Genomic DNA, 16,682 nt, shown 5'->3' on the forward strand with positions numbered 1-16,682 from the left:
AGCCCTTCCTGACTTATAAGTCCAAGAAAACCAAACACTAAAACAAATTTGTTGAATTTTCAGAAGCTTAAAACCATTTCCCTTAATTTATTATAATACTGATTAGGTGATGTTAAAATGTCTTTTTATTCTATTCTATTCTAAGCCAGACCCTTCTTCTCCAACCCAGGATCCAATTTAACCAAGAAACAGAATTCAACAAATATTTATTTTCTACTGTGTACAGAGAATGTGAGAAGACACTGGAGGAAATTAAAAGTTTAAAGTGTGGTCCCTTCTCTCATAGAGCTTACATTTTAGTAGAGCCTTCTTTTTCATATTACTTGCATTAAATATAACTCACAATACACAAAAATGAAAATCACAGACAAATTTTGAAGTTAATGTACATTTTTATTTCAACATAGCACCCCCGTTTAAGTACTGTACATTTCCAAGTTGTATGTGTATAGCATATATTATATACTAAATTAACATTTTGACCAATGTGAAGAGGCAGTAAGGTTAGTCTATGGGCCCTATGTACAAATCGAAATACAAATATACAGTAACTTCAGAGATTAATTTTTAAAGTCAGTGACAAAATGTTTCCAATACCATATCAAATGATTGAGACAATGATTAAGTAAAATGTTAACACAACTTCTTAGCTCATTATCTAGAAAGATAATGGAAGAGAAAGACTTTTGAAAAAATAGATATGTTTACTTTAGAAGAGAAGCATCAGAAGACATGTTTACTTTAGAAGAGTAGGAAGAGAAGCATCATATATATACATTTCCTTCTTAAAACTCATCAACCCAGAGGCAGTTGTGGTATAGGGGAAAGAGCATTAGCTGTTTATTCAAAGAACTCAAATTCAAGTTCTGACTCTCTTACTCACAAGCATACGATCTTAAGTAAGTATAACCTCTCTGAGCTTCAGATTCTTCACCAGTGAAATAGGGATAATACTCTGATCTCATGGGACTGCATGAAAAGTGCTTTGATAAACTGTTAAAGCACCATGTACATTTGAACTATTATTAAACTATGACTTTTGAAAAAATAGACATGTTTACTTTAGAGGTTAAAATAGAACATCTGATTTTTATATCTGTTTCTTGATTCTGCATCTACGAAAACCAAAGAAGGATCTTCTTGCCTTTGATCCACTTAATGTACCTAGATTGTGCTAACTAAGAGTAGTAGGGGTTGTTTGTTTGTTATTTAGGGTTTTTTTTATGTTAAGTCTATTTCCCAAACTGGATGCAGTGAGGGACTTTATCAGCCACTCTTTCAAAACTCAGGTGACCCACATCCCAGCAATGGGATATTTATTGTTATTTATTCCATTTAATACATACTCTGAACACAGTCTTTACCTATTTCCACCTTAAACTAACTAGTAAGATATTGTTGTTGTTCGTTCTTCATTTTTGAAGAGGACCAGTGACATGACAACTGATATTTTGACTTGAGACAGAATTAGATTTAAGTGAGGCCGAGTTGTAAAAAAAAGTCATTGTCTTTGTGATATGGATATATCATATAGCAAAATGATTGAGGTACCTTAAAGTCTCCTCATTATAGTACAATAATTCCAGTTATGGAATTCAGATGTGATCTTGTCCTTAAGGTTAAAAATTAGCATTTCTAATCTCCCCCAAGATATCCATAGTAATGAAATCAACTAAAAAAATTTAAAAGTTCTGGGTAAATTTTTAAAGCACAAAACAGCAAAACTGTTCAAAGGGCTACATGTATTCCAAATCCTCTGTAACTACACCAAAACTTGATATAGCCAAGTTTCTGTAATTCTTCTACATATTCATACAAATGAACATACATGTGTATATATACACACACACATATACATACCAATATGTTATATATCATGTGTATATCTCAAAATCAATGCCATTTTAAGCTTTAATGGCTTTTGGGAAATCGTATGTATGTTTGTGTTGTGTTTTCATACATATAAACATCATATATAAGCATAGGTTTGTGGATTATGCAATATATTACATGTATTTGTGAAGAAACATAAAATGTGATAGGGAATTTATAGTCAAAAAGCCCTGAATTCAAGTCTTTCCTCTGACATGAGAACTATCTGATACTAGAAAATTATTTAACTCTTTAGTGCCTCAGAAGACTCTCAAAGACTCTAAACTGCAGAACAAATGTCATTCTGCACTGTGTGTTTCTCAAATCAATGAAACTAAAGGTCAAGTTCTCACAAAAATATGCACAAACACATGCTTCTTCCTAAATGTAGATATTTTGTCCAGTATCTAATTTGTGCCTATGCTAGGCAGTATGTACATTCACTTGCCAAGACTTTTGTTTTCTGGAAATTTATTTGTGAGAATCAGATTATGTGACAACAATGCATATGTCAATTCCAGATACTTATATCTGCATTTTCTTGATATGAATTCCCTGTCTTAGAAGAAGGAAATGTAAGGGAAAGGTGAATGTTATTTATAAATAAGCCAAAACATACTAGCACATTTTAATAGATTTCTCAGAGATTGCAACTATAAGCAAGTCAATATCATGAGCAAAAGAATAATGCTTTTGATTACTCACTTAAAATAATGCTGAGACTCTATTTTAGATCCAATAAATCACAAATACTGAAGAGTTCTTACCATAATATGGTTTCCAGAAACATAAAGAAAATTTACCTCTCAATATTGAGCAACAGCTGTCTGACAATTTATTGCTTCCCCAAAAGTAAAGAGCTTCTGTTTAGAATAAGGGTGGGCAACATCCAGCCTCAGGGACCTATGAAATCATAGGTGATGCTGAGCTGAACCACAGGTGATGATGAGCTGAAAGCTAGATATAACCTTCTGTAAGTTGATAATTTTGTATGGCCTGCAAATGATGTTATAAATATACAAATAATCTATAGCAGAAAAAAGTTTCCCCATCCCTGGTTTAGAAGAACAGCTAGTTCTATCACATTCTTCATCTTGAAATTTAATTTTTTTCTTCTAAATTTATCACAAACAGAAAATGTTCTTGCAACTAATATTCTTTAAAATGCCATTTCTTTTATATTTAATATTTTTATTAAATATTATATAGACCCATTATTTAAGTTTCCTCAGCAAAGAAAATTCAAATTTATGACTTTCAAAAGACATCAAATATGATAGGCAGTGTGGCCTATAATAGAAAGAGATTTTTCTTTGAGACCAGGAACATCTGGTTTCAAGTTTTCCCTTTGACACCTCCTGGCTGATTGACCCAACTTCTCCGTACCAAAGCAAATTTCTAAGACTCTAAATTGTAGAAAAGACGGCCATCTGTATTAGTAAAAGAAGTTCCTCACTAGGATTTCTCTATATTGATTAAATTACCTACAGATCTAATTTTAAAAAATCAAATCTACTACTAAATTGACTACAGCAATCCAAAATTACATTACGATTTTTACTCAACTAAAAGATACCAAAGAAAATAATAGGCTATTAGGGAAGAGGGTAGGGGGAATGAGGGGATAATTTGGAACAGAAGGCTTTGCAAGGGTCAATGTTGAAAAATTACCCAGGCATATGTTTTGTAAATAAAAAGCTTTAAGAATAAAAAAAAGAAAAGAATAGGCTAAAAACCTACAATTTTTCATTCATGATGATCCCTTTTCCCTAGCAGAAATACCTTCAAATGCAGATTTGGAGTACAGATAGAGGAAATACCTTCAAACACCAGAAATCAATCAGATGACAATAGTCCTCTACTATGACATTATTTGGGCGTCTAGTGGATTTTCCATCTAAATGGAAAACCACCTATTCCCATGAGTTTCTTAACACTTCAATAATTTAGCCTTTTTGAATGGGATGCAACATGGCTTTGCCTTTAATTCTACTTCCTAGAAATGCTATAGCTGGGGCAGCTAGATGGCCCATTGGATAGAACACCAGTCCTAGAGTCAGGAGAACTTTTGACAGATTTAGTGTTAGAAGAAGGGCCAGCCCACTTTTTGTCTACTGCAGGTGTAGCAAGTGAGTAGGGTGAAATTCAGGAGAATTGGTTGGAAGGAGAATAAGGAATTGAGAAGAAAAAAAAAAAATAAGAGAAGTAGGAAAAGGGATTTTCTTTTAAAATGTATATGAATATGCATATGTGTTGGAATCCTTACAAACTGCTAACTCATTAGAGTTGATGTTTTGGGCCAGAATCTGAAACAAGGTACTAAGTAGAACTAATTGATACAATACTTGTGTTCACACCTTTACTCATCGGAGTTCACATGTTTGGGAGATTTCAGGGTTTAGTATGAGATAACCAAATTCACACCTCCTTTGAAGCTCTTAGGGCCAGAGAGCACTCTGGGAAGAAACCCATACTCTCTCTCTCTCTTGTATCCCACAATTCCTCTCTCTCATATATAAGAAACAGACAGAGGCTCTCGGACAGAATTCAGCTGAATTACGTGAAGAGTGGAGCTGAATTTAGATTGAGAGGGGAGCGTCAGGTGAGTTCAGCCAGAAGGCCTCTTTGAGTGAGGAGTTTTACTTTGGAACATTGACCAGGGTCAGAGAGGAGCACTCTGGGAGACTGAGAGCCAGAAGCCCTCTCTCCGAGGCAAGAGAGATCCATTCCATTTTCCACTTGGCTGGCTGGAGGACTGAAGAACAAACCTTTGGATTTGGAGACATTCGGAGGGAGCTCTTGGAACCAAGCAGAGAGATAGGCCTCTAAGCTAACCGGGCTATGTTGGAGACAATGAAAGATCTGACCTTTTACCAGCTGGCTGCATTTGGGGTAATTATTGGTCTGAACTGATACTAAGGCTGCCTCCAGAAAACTTCCCTGAGAAACCTACCTGCTCCCAGAGAGAACCTTTATTATATTTTAAAGAAGAAAAAGATTACTACACATATGTACATGTAAGGCTGCCTTCTGTATGTGCATATGCATGTATGTGTGTATATGTGTGTAAATCTGACTAGGTCCTCCTTTCTCATTAATGAACAGTAGGGAAATTTTAACCTGATCCATTGTTCTTAATCTGGGCCATTCCCAGCTTAGGCAGCCTGATTTGTGGCTCTCTACTTCCAGAGACTAACCATATTGGTATTAGACTTAGTGTGGTAGCTTTGCCCTGTTGCAGCTCAAAACTCCTGCACTCAAGCACACACCACCATCCTCACCTCCCCAGTAGTATGAATTACATGCATGCATCACCAACCATAGCTTTGGTTCTCAAAGCATTTTCAAAGCAAAAAAAAAAAATAAAAATCTTCAAATAATCTGTGATTTCATTTGAGTGGGGAGGGGGAATTCCCTCACAAAGAGGGAAATTGGTAAACTCATGGCTGAGACTGCTCCAGATACACAAAGTCTTTTTTTAAAAAATCATTTCTGCCTCTAGTGCCTCAGTATATTTATATTTAAGATTCAAACCCAAATGCTGCAATCAATTTCCAGTGGAATTCTATTTTTCCCTTAAACACGCAAAACATACACACATATATATACAACATATGTACATATATTGGGTATACACATATACTCAATCCATTTTACGAGTAACTAAGTTGGGTATACTAAGCACTGAGAGAAAGAGAGAGGTTCATACTATTTGCAGGAGTGAGGCAAGATCTGACTTGAAGTATAGCCCATTTTGAAGGAGGGAAGTTATCTAAGAAAGGGACCAATTAGTTTACCTTTTAATGCTTTTAAACTTCACATGTCCCTGTTCCCTATGACAGAGACAAAGCATTCCTGTGGTGCTAACATCCAGGGAAGAAGGTGCTTGTGTGAAGTTCTGTAGGGTTAACATTCTCCAAGTGGAATTTATCATTTTATATCAACTATCTTGGGGAAGTTACAGCTTATACTCTAGAGTATAGAGTCAGGAAGACTCAATTTGGTGAGTTTAAATCTGACTCCAGACACTCAGTAGTTGTGTGTAGCAAATCACTTAACCCGGTATGCTTTAGTTCCTCAGCTTTAAAATAATCTAGAGAAGGAAATGGCAAACCATGCCAAGAAAATTCCTCATAAGATTACTAAATATCAGACATAACTGAAGTGCTGAACAACAAACATCAACTGTAATTTGTATAGCTGATCTTGTACCAACTAAATTGAATTGGGTTATATTTTAAGGCCCCACATTTTACCATTAACATGTGCAGTGATGTGGCTGGTATAATAGGCTTTGGCCTTCGTCCCTTCCTGCTACCCATTCAGTGTAACCCAATTATATAGTTAAGGTTAACAAAAACACAGAAACAAAGAAAACAGCAACTCTATTCCATAAATAATCATACTGTATTAATATTGATCGTTCTTACCATTTTTCTAGTCTGGATGTACTGTAGCATAATTAAAAAACTGTAGAGGAACTTGTTAGCTCACATCTTTTCTTGGTCTTATCTTTAAGTTTCCAACTTGTACTTTTATATATGCTACATCCATATGGAGCAAAAATGAAGAGTTGGCAACTGTTTAATTCTTGTCAGGTTAGATCATTAAAAAATTCATCTAGTTTGACTATCTATTCTGCTGAAATAGACCAGATATATATCAAATTTCTATTTCATCTTGTGCTATATAATCATAGAGAGTCTCTGAGATTCAATATAAAATAAGGATTATATAGTTATAAATAGATATTAAATATACATGGCACTCACTATATCATCAGTTTCTTGGCAATGAGAGTGGTGGGCATAGCTTTAGCCTAAATTTGTTGCTATTCTTAGATTTATTTACTTAGCTATGTAATATTATGCCCTAAAACAAGCCTATAGGAATCACATACCCAGAATAACAAAACATATGAATTATAAATGCAAATATAAAACAAACAATCTGATAGCAAGTAATAAGATTCCATACAAATCAGGAATTCTTTAAATAAATAATGTACTAAATTTATTGAAGGACTAGGGAATTGGATTAATTTTTGGTGATGAATTCCATCTTTGAAAACCTTGAAGAAGTATTTTAAGAATGGATCAACATTCCACAATCTCAACCATTGGTTAAAGGACTTTTCTACCTACAGACAGAAACACAGGAATGACTAGTGAGTCAGGAGGGTGGGGAAGGAACAGGATACAGACCGCATTCCACTTCTCCCTGCTTTTGCCTCAATCAGATATCTTTTCCCAAAGGATGTGCTCCAAAATGCAAAGGGAAGACCTTGGCACAGAGGTCAATTGCTCCTATTCCCACCCAAAGATCACAAGACCGTGACTGGACGAAGCTGTTCCAATTGGTTTTCCAAAGCAATTCGTTCTTGATGAACTTCCTAAATCATTCAAAAAACAAACAAACAAACAAGCAAACAAGCAAAAGTTATAAAAAAGAATATTTCTAGCTAAGGGTTCATTCCTGATCCTTCATTGAATATGAAAAACAAATTTTTCCAAGGATACATATGTATAGTTTATACTTAATTCAGATATGTGGATTAGGAAGCAATAGAGTTGGTACTGGGCAGCTAGGTATCGGAGTTTTATAGAGTGCTGAATTTAGAGTTCTATAATCTATGATCTATATATGACATATGATCTATGATCATATAGTCCTATTTGATTAAATTCCATGGGGGGGAAAAAAAAAAAACTGTGGCAAATCCAGTCTTTCGTATCTCCTCTGGCATCTAGCATAATGCACTGTACAAAGTAGGTACTTATATTACTTGAATTGAAATCAAGATTCAGTTGAATTCTTTACTACTACCATCCAAGGGTAAAAAGAAGGATACATTTTTCTTTCATTTCCAAGCCCAGCCATTTAATAGCTGGATGACCTGGAAAAAAATCACTTAAGTAATATCTGTTTCAGTTTCCTCATCACAGAATCTACAGCAACTTTCCATGGTTATTGTCAAGATGACAACCTTTATAGCACCTTAAAGTGATATACAATGTTAGCTCTTATAATTATTTACTCTCTTTCAAGCACTGTGCTAAATTCTGGGGATATAAAGATCAAAGACAGAAAGAAAAATATTTCCTATCTTCAAGGAGTTTACATTCTATTGGAGGAGGTAGTATATATATACACACAAAAAATAGATTTTAATAAGAGGGTATTGCTAATGAAAACTCCTTTGCACCTTCCTAAGAGTAATGAAAGGGTATTGATCAGATCTTATCTCATCCTCCTTCTAAATAGGAGTCTTAGTTGAACATAACATAGCTCTTTCCTCCCCTTCAGTCCTCATACAGCATTCTGTTTTCATGTCTTTTATGAATATATATATACACACACATGTAATTATATATGATAGAATATATATTACATCATGTAGTATATACACATATATATGTACACATTAAAATATAGACATATATATATATATATATATATCTTTAGATCATAATTGTTTGGGGACAATTCATGAGGTTAACTAGGTAGCAGAGTGGATAAATAACTAAATTTGGAATGGAGTAGACTTGATCTTGAATCCTGCCTCATTCACTCAGGTCATAATTTTTCTAAGTCTCAGTTTCCTCATCTGTAAATTGAGGGATTTGGATTCAATGCACTCTAAGGTCCCTTTCAGCTCCAAGTCTATGATACTATATTTCCTACTAGACTAAGCTTCATAAGGGAAGGGACTATGGCTAATCCAATCTTTCATGTCTCCTCCAGATCTAACACAATACAGAGTAAGTATTTAATAAATGTTAGTTGAATTGAAACCAAAATTCAAGTAAATGCTTTCCTGCACCACCCTAAGGTAAAAAGAAGGATAGATTTTTCTTCCAAGAACAAGCCCTGTTCTGAATTTGTCTCTGCCCTCTTTGGCTTTTTCAGAAGTAGATACTTCTCCCACCCTGTCCAATCCCACAGGGAAGGTTCAGGTTCAGAATGGCATGACTATTGGCTGAGGGACTTTTCTACCTGCAGACAGAAACAGGGATGGCTAATGAGGTAGGAGGGTGGGGGAGGAACAGGATACTGATTGAATTTATACTAACTAAAAGCCCTAAGTATAGTTCATACTATTTAGGGACACAGATTTAATGACATTCCCAACTTTTTCCAAGTGTGTACCATCATTCTCTTTAATCTGCAGATCCATTTGTTGGGTCTGGACCCTTGAATTAGAGTTTATCTTGAGCAGATCAATTAGAGATGGGAAAATAAAAGCCAAGTTTCCAAACAGGAAAGACTCATCCCTGAGAGTCCTGGAAGCAGACTGATTAGAAGTAGGTGGCATAGGGGCATGCACTTGAATTCAGAAAGACCCATGTCAAATCCTGCCTCATATGCCTATTAGTAAGTCACTTAACTTTTCTGCAAAATGGAGATAATAATAACCACCAGTTTCTCAGGATCATTGAATCAAATTAGATATGAAATATAAATATAGGGAGAGATTATACAAATATAAAGTATATCTTTATCTCTATATAAATATAATCTGTAGACATTAAAGTTCTTGATAAATAAAGCTATTCTTATTATTTATTATTAAGTTAGTAATTGCAATTCTGTGATGCAGTGATAGAGCACTGGGCCTGAAGTGAGGAAGACCTGAATTCAGACACTTATTAGTTATTTAACTTTGTCATTAAACTTTTTCTGCCTCAATTTCTTCATCTGTAAAATGGGGATACGATAGCATCTAACTCCCAGTGTTGTTGTGAGGATCAAATGAGATAATTATTGTAAAGCACTTAGCACAATGCCTGGAATATTGGTGTTTAATGAATGTTTATTGCCTTCCCTCTTCATTTCTTTCCCCAGGAAATAAGAAGTGTCCTTGTTTGATCTCACTAGTCTTATGTATATGTGGATATAAAGATAATGTGAGGAAAGGATAACAAGATCCTAGATTTAGAAAGCACAGAATCCAATCCCCCCCTCATTTTTTTAGAACTGAGGAAACTTAAGCACAGACTTTTCCAAGATTATACAACTAATGCATGTCTGAGATAGCTTTTGAATGCAAGACATCTGACTCTAAGAGTTCAGAATTTCACTCTTTGGGGATTTAACAGGGACTCTTCCAAAAAGCCTTGTTTACAACCCACGTGCCCAGTAGCTGGGGAATAGCTAGGAGACTTGGGTATTAAAGAATTCAAGTTACAGAGTATTATTAAAAATAACAAATGGAAGGATACAAAAACAAAGTTTACAAAATTTCAGTATCAGGAAGGTTTATTAAATTTGTTGGTTTTGATTGTACTTTTATTCATGTTTACCATGAGGATGATAAGACATATTTCAGCATTTAGTGTTATTCTAAATTTGTTCATCAACAAAATAAAGAAACAGGCCTCAATTGAAAAGTTCAGTTCCACTGACTACAATGGTAAGCTAGAAATGCCGCTAAAGGTTGTAATAGGCATTTTAGATAATCCCATGAGGAAATTACAGTCTATTAGGGGAATAAGGCATGCACAAAAAATAGAAAAGATCTGTGTTTTCAATCTGGGTTCAAATAAGTATAGAACTCATCTGTTTAAAAAAAAAAAAAAACTTAAAGTTGTTTTTTTTGTTTTTTTGTTTTTTTTTTAAATTAGATTGTGAGCTCCTTGAGAGCAAGGATGGCTTTTCATTTTTGTTTATTTGATTCCTTGATTGCTCTAGATGTTTTATACAAAGAGTCATTTCATAAATGCTTGAGGAATTCAATCACTATTTCTATTTATTTTATGTTTTTATATATATATGTGTGTGTATAAATATATGTTAGACATATTTTATATTTATATAAAGTATTGTATTAATAATTATTACTCTCTATATAATGTATATATTTGATATAGTATATATATTATAATTAATGTATTTATAACATTATACCTATACAAAATATTTGATATCATATATGTAAATATGCATGTCTATGTGCAAATATATTAGTCATATTATATATTTATATAATATATTTGAGGTATATATTCATCTTTAATATATTTGTAATATTATACCTATTCAATATGTTTATTGAATTATTATTATTCAATATATGTATAAATACATGTATGCATGTATATATATATATGTGCATGTATATACACATGTGTATATACATAGATATGTATGCATATGTGTATTATGTATATACAAAGAATTGGCTGAATTTGCTAATTTTGTTGATTATTTTGTTGCTAATTCTATTGTTATTAATACAAAAATTTTAACATTTCTCAACTACCTCTTAGATATTTTGTTTCATGGTCCAGGTCAGCAAATATGTACGGACACATACATGCATGCATACAATGTAGACACACGCATACACATTAACTGATTTGCTCACAATCATATAGTTATAAGTGTTGGAGCTGGAATTAGGGTCCAGGTTCTCCAATTATTAGGCTCAATATTCTTTCCACTAGTGCTTAGTAGAGTGCCTGGCACATAGTAGGTACTTAATACTAGACTGGAATTAAATTCTGAAGGATGGCTAGAATTCAGAAAGGAAGAGAAAAAGGAGAAAAAGGACATTCATGAAAGTCAGAGAGTCACACTTAATCTGAAATAGAAGGAACCCTTGAAGTCATCTAGGTCATCAGGTCTGTAAAATAGACATGAATACACATGTATGTGTATAGGATCAGGGTTAGAGTTGGAGACATTAAGTATTACAATTAGAGTTAGAGTATGTGAGAGATTATTTATTTAGACCCCTACTCTATTCTGATCAGTATTAATCAATTTGATAGAATCATACCAAAATTCTGTGTATAAGGCCCCAGAGCTATGAGCTTGCAGATTTTAAGTTCACTTGCTTATCTATAGGAATTTAACTAAAGGCCCTCCATCTTGTTTTTCCTTGTCATGGTGACCAAGGCCAGCATTTCAGAGATCACAACTGGAAAAGTTAGGGAATGAAAAGTCCCAAAAAATATTTTTATATATCTGGACCAATTCCTTGTCCAATAAGAGAAGATGACCATCTTATGATCTCTTAAGTCACTGACTGTGAAAGCTAGTACCAATTCTTCCTATACAATCAAAGTAGAATTCTGTCCATCTTTTGTAGAGAAGTTCCTTACAACACTTAAGTAGTGATCCTGCTGACAATTTATTTTAACTTATGTATCACATGTTGATCAATAGAATTATTCTGTATTTGGAAAGACTGGAATCTAGCTATATAAAAATAGGGCTCTGGAAGGAGGAGGCATCTCAGATCACAAGAAAGATCTGAAGTTCACTTCATTAGAAAGGACCACGGACCCTTTAATAAGGTGTCATTGGATCAGAGTTCTGCCTCAATGTCTTGTAATGTAGGCATGATAATTTTAATTTCCACAACTAAGAGGATTAGGGCTTGAGTTCATGCATGCATATATGTGTGTGTGAGTATGCATACTGTGCTGATTGTTTATGTGTGAATATGTATACACACTATATAAACTTTACGTATGCCCTAATATATACCTTTATACTCATAAAATACACAAGTATATAATACATATACATGTGTGCACATATATAGTATGTGTGTATATATAAATACATAGCAATTTATATATTGTATATTAACATGCATAATATATTGTTCATATATACACATATACATACGTAACCATTTATTATATTGTACATATATTACACATGTGTGCATATGCATACATTACATAAACTATCTCATTATATTACATATATATTATACCCCTTTTATATATAATATCCAAATATATAAGTATTTAAGATAAATGTATATAGATATAGATGTGTCTATATAACATGTTTTTATCTTGTATATATATGCATATAAGTTATATGCATAAATATAATATACAATGTTAGATAGCATGTCTAGAATTCAGCAAGCATTCCTTGACTTCCTAGCATTTTTAAACAACCCAGATTCCAACAGCAGCATTTTATATTCTGCTATTCTTCCAACCCTTAGATATTAAATCTGAAGGATGTTAAACATTAGGATATTAAGTCTCAAGTCAGAAAGATGTTCTTTAACTTCCTCTCCCAAATATTCGGTGGTAATTAACTTTTGGAAGTCAAGTCATATCAATAAGCATTAAACACTTCCTCTGTGTGTAAGGTACAGTCCCTCCCTCCCTCTTTTTCATATAAATTATTGTGCAAGGGGCACAACCAGGAGCAAAGAAGTAGAGAATTGTTAAGATTCAAGTCAGGCTTCATATCAGGAAACACTTTCTAATAATTAGAAATGTTCAAAAATGGAATGAGTCAACTTGGTTATTGGGTCTCCCTCATCCATAATAAGTAAAAGCTGAAAGTTCATTCACTTGCTATGTTGTGGTAAGGATTTCCTTTTTCTGGTATGGGTTGGATTAGATAGCCATTGAATTCTATTTTTCAACTCTGATGTTCTTTGACATTGTGAGTCCAGAAGCAAAGCTGCCAGTCTCATCCACAAGAGCAGGATCAGTGGGCATTGTTGAAAAATAACTAGATGATCCAAGTCTAATGACCCAGTTTTTCAATGCATTTCCTCACCTTTAGCTGTTGTTGGAGCTCGCTATTCAACCTGGCTAACACTGCATTGGCCTCCTTGTTTTTCCGAATAGCCGTCTGGATTGCCTTCTTCTGCTTAGAAGATTGTCTGCCAGGAAGAGAAGTAGAAAATAATTTAATCAAAAAAGGACTTTGAGAGTTACTGACCCCAACCCTTGAAGATTCAGGGTAGCTTCAATTGACAAAGAGCCCCACTTTGTTAATCACTAAAAATAAAATAAAATCAATATATTTTATGTAATTAAACAAATGGCATTACTGGACTAATGACAACAAAAAGCAATATCATTTCTTTTACATTTATAGACTATAAATATATTTGAGTTTCATATTTCATAATCTAAAGAGTAGCTATGATTTCAGGCTGTTCAAATAGTTGGTCTTCCAAGCATTCTAAGATATTTTAGTAAAAAAAATATATAAAAGTCTTTCTGACAAATTATATTAACTGAAATACTCCTTGTATATAAATATCAATGGCATTTAAAGAGCTACTCATCCCTTTGGGCAAATCTTAACAGAAGCATGCTCTATGAGGAAGCAATTATATAACACACAGAGCAGCTTGAATTATGTTGTTTTCTTACTTCATTATTAGAGCCAACAATATAAAAATGGTATTGTATGCATGTATGCCTGCATATCTGTGAGGTTTTAGGATTTATGCAAAAGCATATCTAATAGCAGCCAAGAATCAAATCAAATTTTAAAAATTCAATTTTTCAACTCTGATGTTCTTTGACATTTTGAGTCCAGAAGCAAAGCTGCCAGTCTCTTTCATCCCAATTTAGCTCATTCCTAAGCAGGAGAAACCTAACTGTCAAGGAGGGGAAAGTCACACAAGACACAAGGCTTTCTTATAGATGATCAGCTAGAAATCCAATCTCAAAGATATGCTTTTTGGACAGCAGGCCTTCCTCTGACTGCAGTAGTTTATAATAACTGAATTCATTTTGTGAAAAATGTTCTGATGCTTTGAGTGAATGTTTCCAAAGCATGTGCAATATGCACTGTACTGGATGTCAAGGGAGATACAATCCCAGGCTTCATGAGTTCAGAACTTGATGACGTGGAGATTCAGTTTAGGAAGATGAAGTGTACCCTTAGAAACCATGCGGGTCAGAACTAACTGTTATGTTATGTCCTACAGAGTCCAGAACAACCACCAAATTGATTGACTGTCAGAATACTGAATGTGAATGATAATATAAGACCCAGGTTTTAAGGCAGGACTAGGGAACCTTTTTTCTGCCAAAGGCCATTTGGATATTTAAAACATCATTCTTACCATATAAAATTATCAATTTAAAAACTCAAGCAGTGGGAGGTTGCTGTCCCTAGCTTTCAGCTCATCATATTTATTCCTTTTTCTTTATTAGGATATAGGAAGTTTTCAGCCTATCGTCTTCTCTACACACAAATTCAGGGGTGAAAGGAGAACTACAGCACAGTTAGATGTAAAGTCAGAGGATCTGAATTCAAATTACTGAGCTGCCAGTTACTATGTGACTTAAATCTTTCAGGATATCAGTTCCCTCATCTATAAAATGAAGGCCCTGGAAAAGATGGTCTCAAAGGTTTATTCCATCTCTAAATCTGTGATTGGTAATTCATCCCTTTAAGCTTTAAAATCTAAAAACTTTTGAAGAAAATAGAATCCCTATCTCAAGGAGGTGCCACATTGCATAGAACACTAAGCCTGATAGGAACACCTGAGTTTAAAACATCCTCAGATCCTTAATTCTGTTTGCCTTAGTTTCCTCATGTGTAAAATAGGGATAATAATATTACCTACCTCCCAGGGTTGTTGTGAGAATCAAATCAGATAATCGTAAAGCACTTAGCACACTGCCTGGCACAGAGTAAGTAATATGAAAATCTTATTTATTATTGTTGCTGCTGTTTTTGTTGTTTTTATTACTACTAACCTGACTTCATTTCCTTCCCAAGTACCCTAAGACAAATAAATGAATGATGTTGAATCACATGGAAAGCAGAGCCTCTCAAATCCATGATGTGGCACCAACAGCCATGTTGTTTAACAACATCTCCTACCTTCAATGACATAAATACTTTGTTTTTATAAATATATCCTCAGTGGCCACAAAAATAATTTAAAAATATAAAGCAGATAAGCCTAGTTATTTCTAAGCAAAACAATTTTTTTTTTCTTTTTGACTTGTCAGCAGCTCATTACTGGTGATGTTATCTGAGGTCTACTTACTGCTAAAAACCCAGAGTTCAATGGTCCCTATTGGACTAGACCTCATCAACTCCATTATTCTTAATGGAATGGACAGTGGTGATCTTTGGAGCTGAATCTGCCAGTTCTAATGCTATTTATTCAAAGATTTTATCATTTCTTAATTAATCTACTTTTGGCTAATTTTGTTTCATGGCCTAGGCTGGCCAGTATGTATGCATGTGTTCTGAGAATGTCCCAATATGTAAATTAGGTTTGTTACCAAATCAGGTGCCTATATAAGGCTTAGTGTACATAGAAACTCAGCCTCTGCAAGTAAGGCAAAAGGGAATACACAGTCTCTGCTTTTGGAAGTGATTGACCACTGTCTTCTATAGTTGGCCTGAAAACCTGTACTAATTTGATAATAATAGTTAACATTTATGCAGTGCTTACTATGGATCAGGAACTATACTAAACATTTTATAATTTTTATATCATCTGATACTCAAAACAACCTTGGGAGGTAGAAGCTTAATTCCAATTTTAGAAAAGAGGTAAAGGGACAGCCAACTATCTTCAGTGTTTGCTATTCTTGCTATTCTCACTACAGAATTATCACAAGGAGAAAAGATGCAACAGTAAACTAGTGACCCTGAGTGAAGGTCACTCATGAGTGGATGCTGAGATTAGCAACTTGCTGTGCTCTCTTCTGGCATGGATGTCTATCCTGACCATTCTGACCAAGGCAAAGAGCAGCAAAAACTGCCTGGGAGCCCTCTTTCAGCTCTGGGCACTTCTGATGGGAAACAATACTGAATTTGTGTTCAGTGCCTATTTTAATCCTGATCACAGATATTTAACTCCATTCTCCCTACATTTTAAGCCTAGTTGCTTGTTATAAAGTCACAGCAAATCTGGGCAGCATCCTAAAAAGCTGAGACTTCATCTCACCAATCAAGGTCTGTATAGTCAAGACTAAGGTTTCTCCAGTAGCAATATATGGCTCTGGGTGCTGAAATATAAGGAAAGCTGAGCACCACAAAATTGGTGATGCTTTCTAATTGTG

The 16,682-nt window shown here is 34.2% G+C and overlaps 1 protein-coding gene across 6 annotated transcripts in view; it reads right to left on the reverse strand.

Annotated features, from left to right (window-relative positions):
* Positions 1-372: 372 nt before the first annotated feature.
* Positions 373-16,682, reverse strand: part of REPS2 (RALBP1 associated Eps domain containing 2) — a 299,240-nt gene continuing 282,930 nt past the window's right edge. For all 6 annotated transcript variants that reach the window (XM_051984434.1, XM_051984433.1, XM_051984430.1 and 3 more), the window contains 2 exons: positions 13,414-13,519; positions 373-7,264 (listed from right to left, as the gene is read on the reverse strand). In XM_051984434.1, the coding sequence (XP_051840394.1) occupies positions 7,196-7,264; positions 13,414-13,519 (175 nt within the window). In that variant the 3' untranslated portion in view covers positions 373-7,195. The remainder of the gene's footprint in view (positions 7,265-13,413; positions 13,520-16,682) is intronic.

The sequence above is a fragment of the Antechinus flavipes genome, chromosome 3, assembly GCF_016432865.1.
Source record: "Antechinus flavipes isolate AdamAnt ecotype Samford, QLD, Australia chromosome 3, AdamAnt_v2, whole genome shotgun sequence".
NCBI classification, from domain to species: domain Eukaryota; kingdom Metazoa; phylum Chordata; class Mammalia; order Dasyuromorphia; family Dasyuridae; genus Antechinus; species Antechinus flavipes.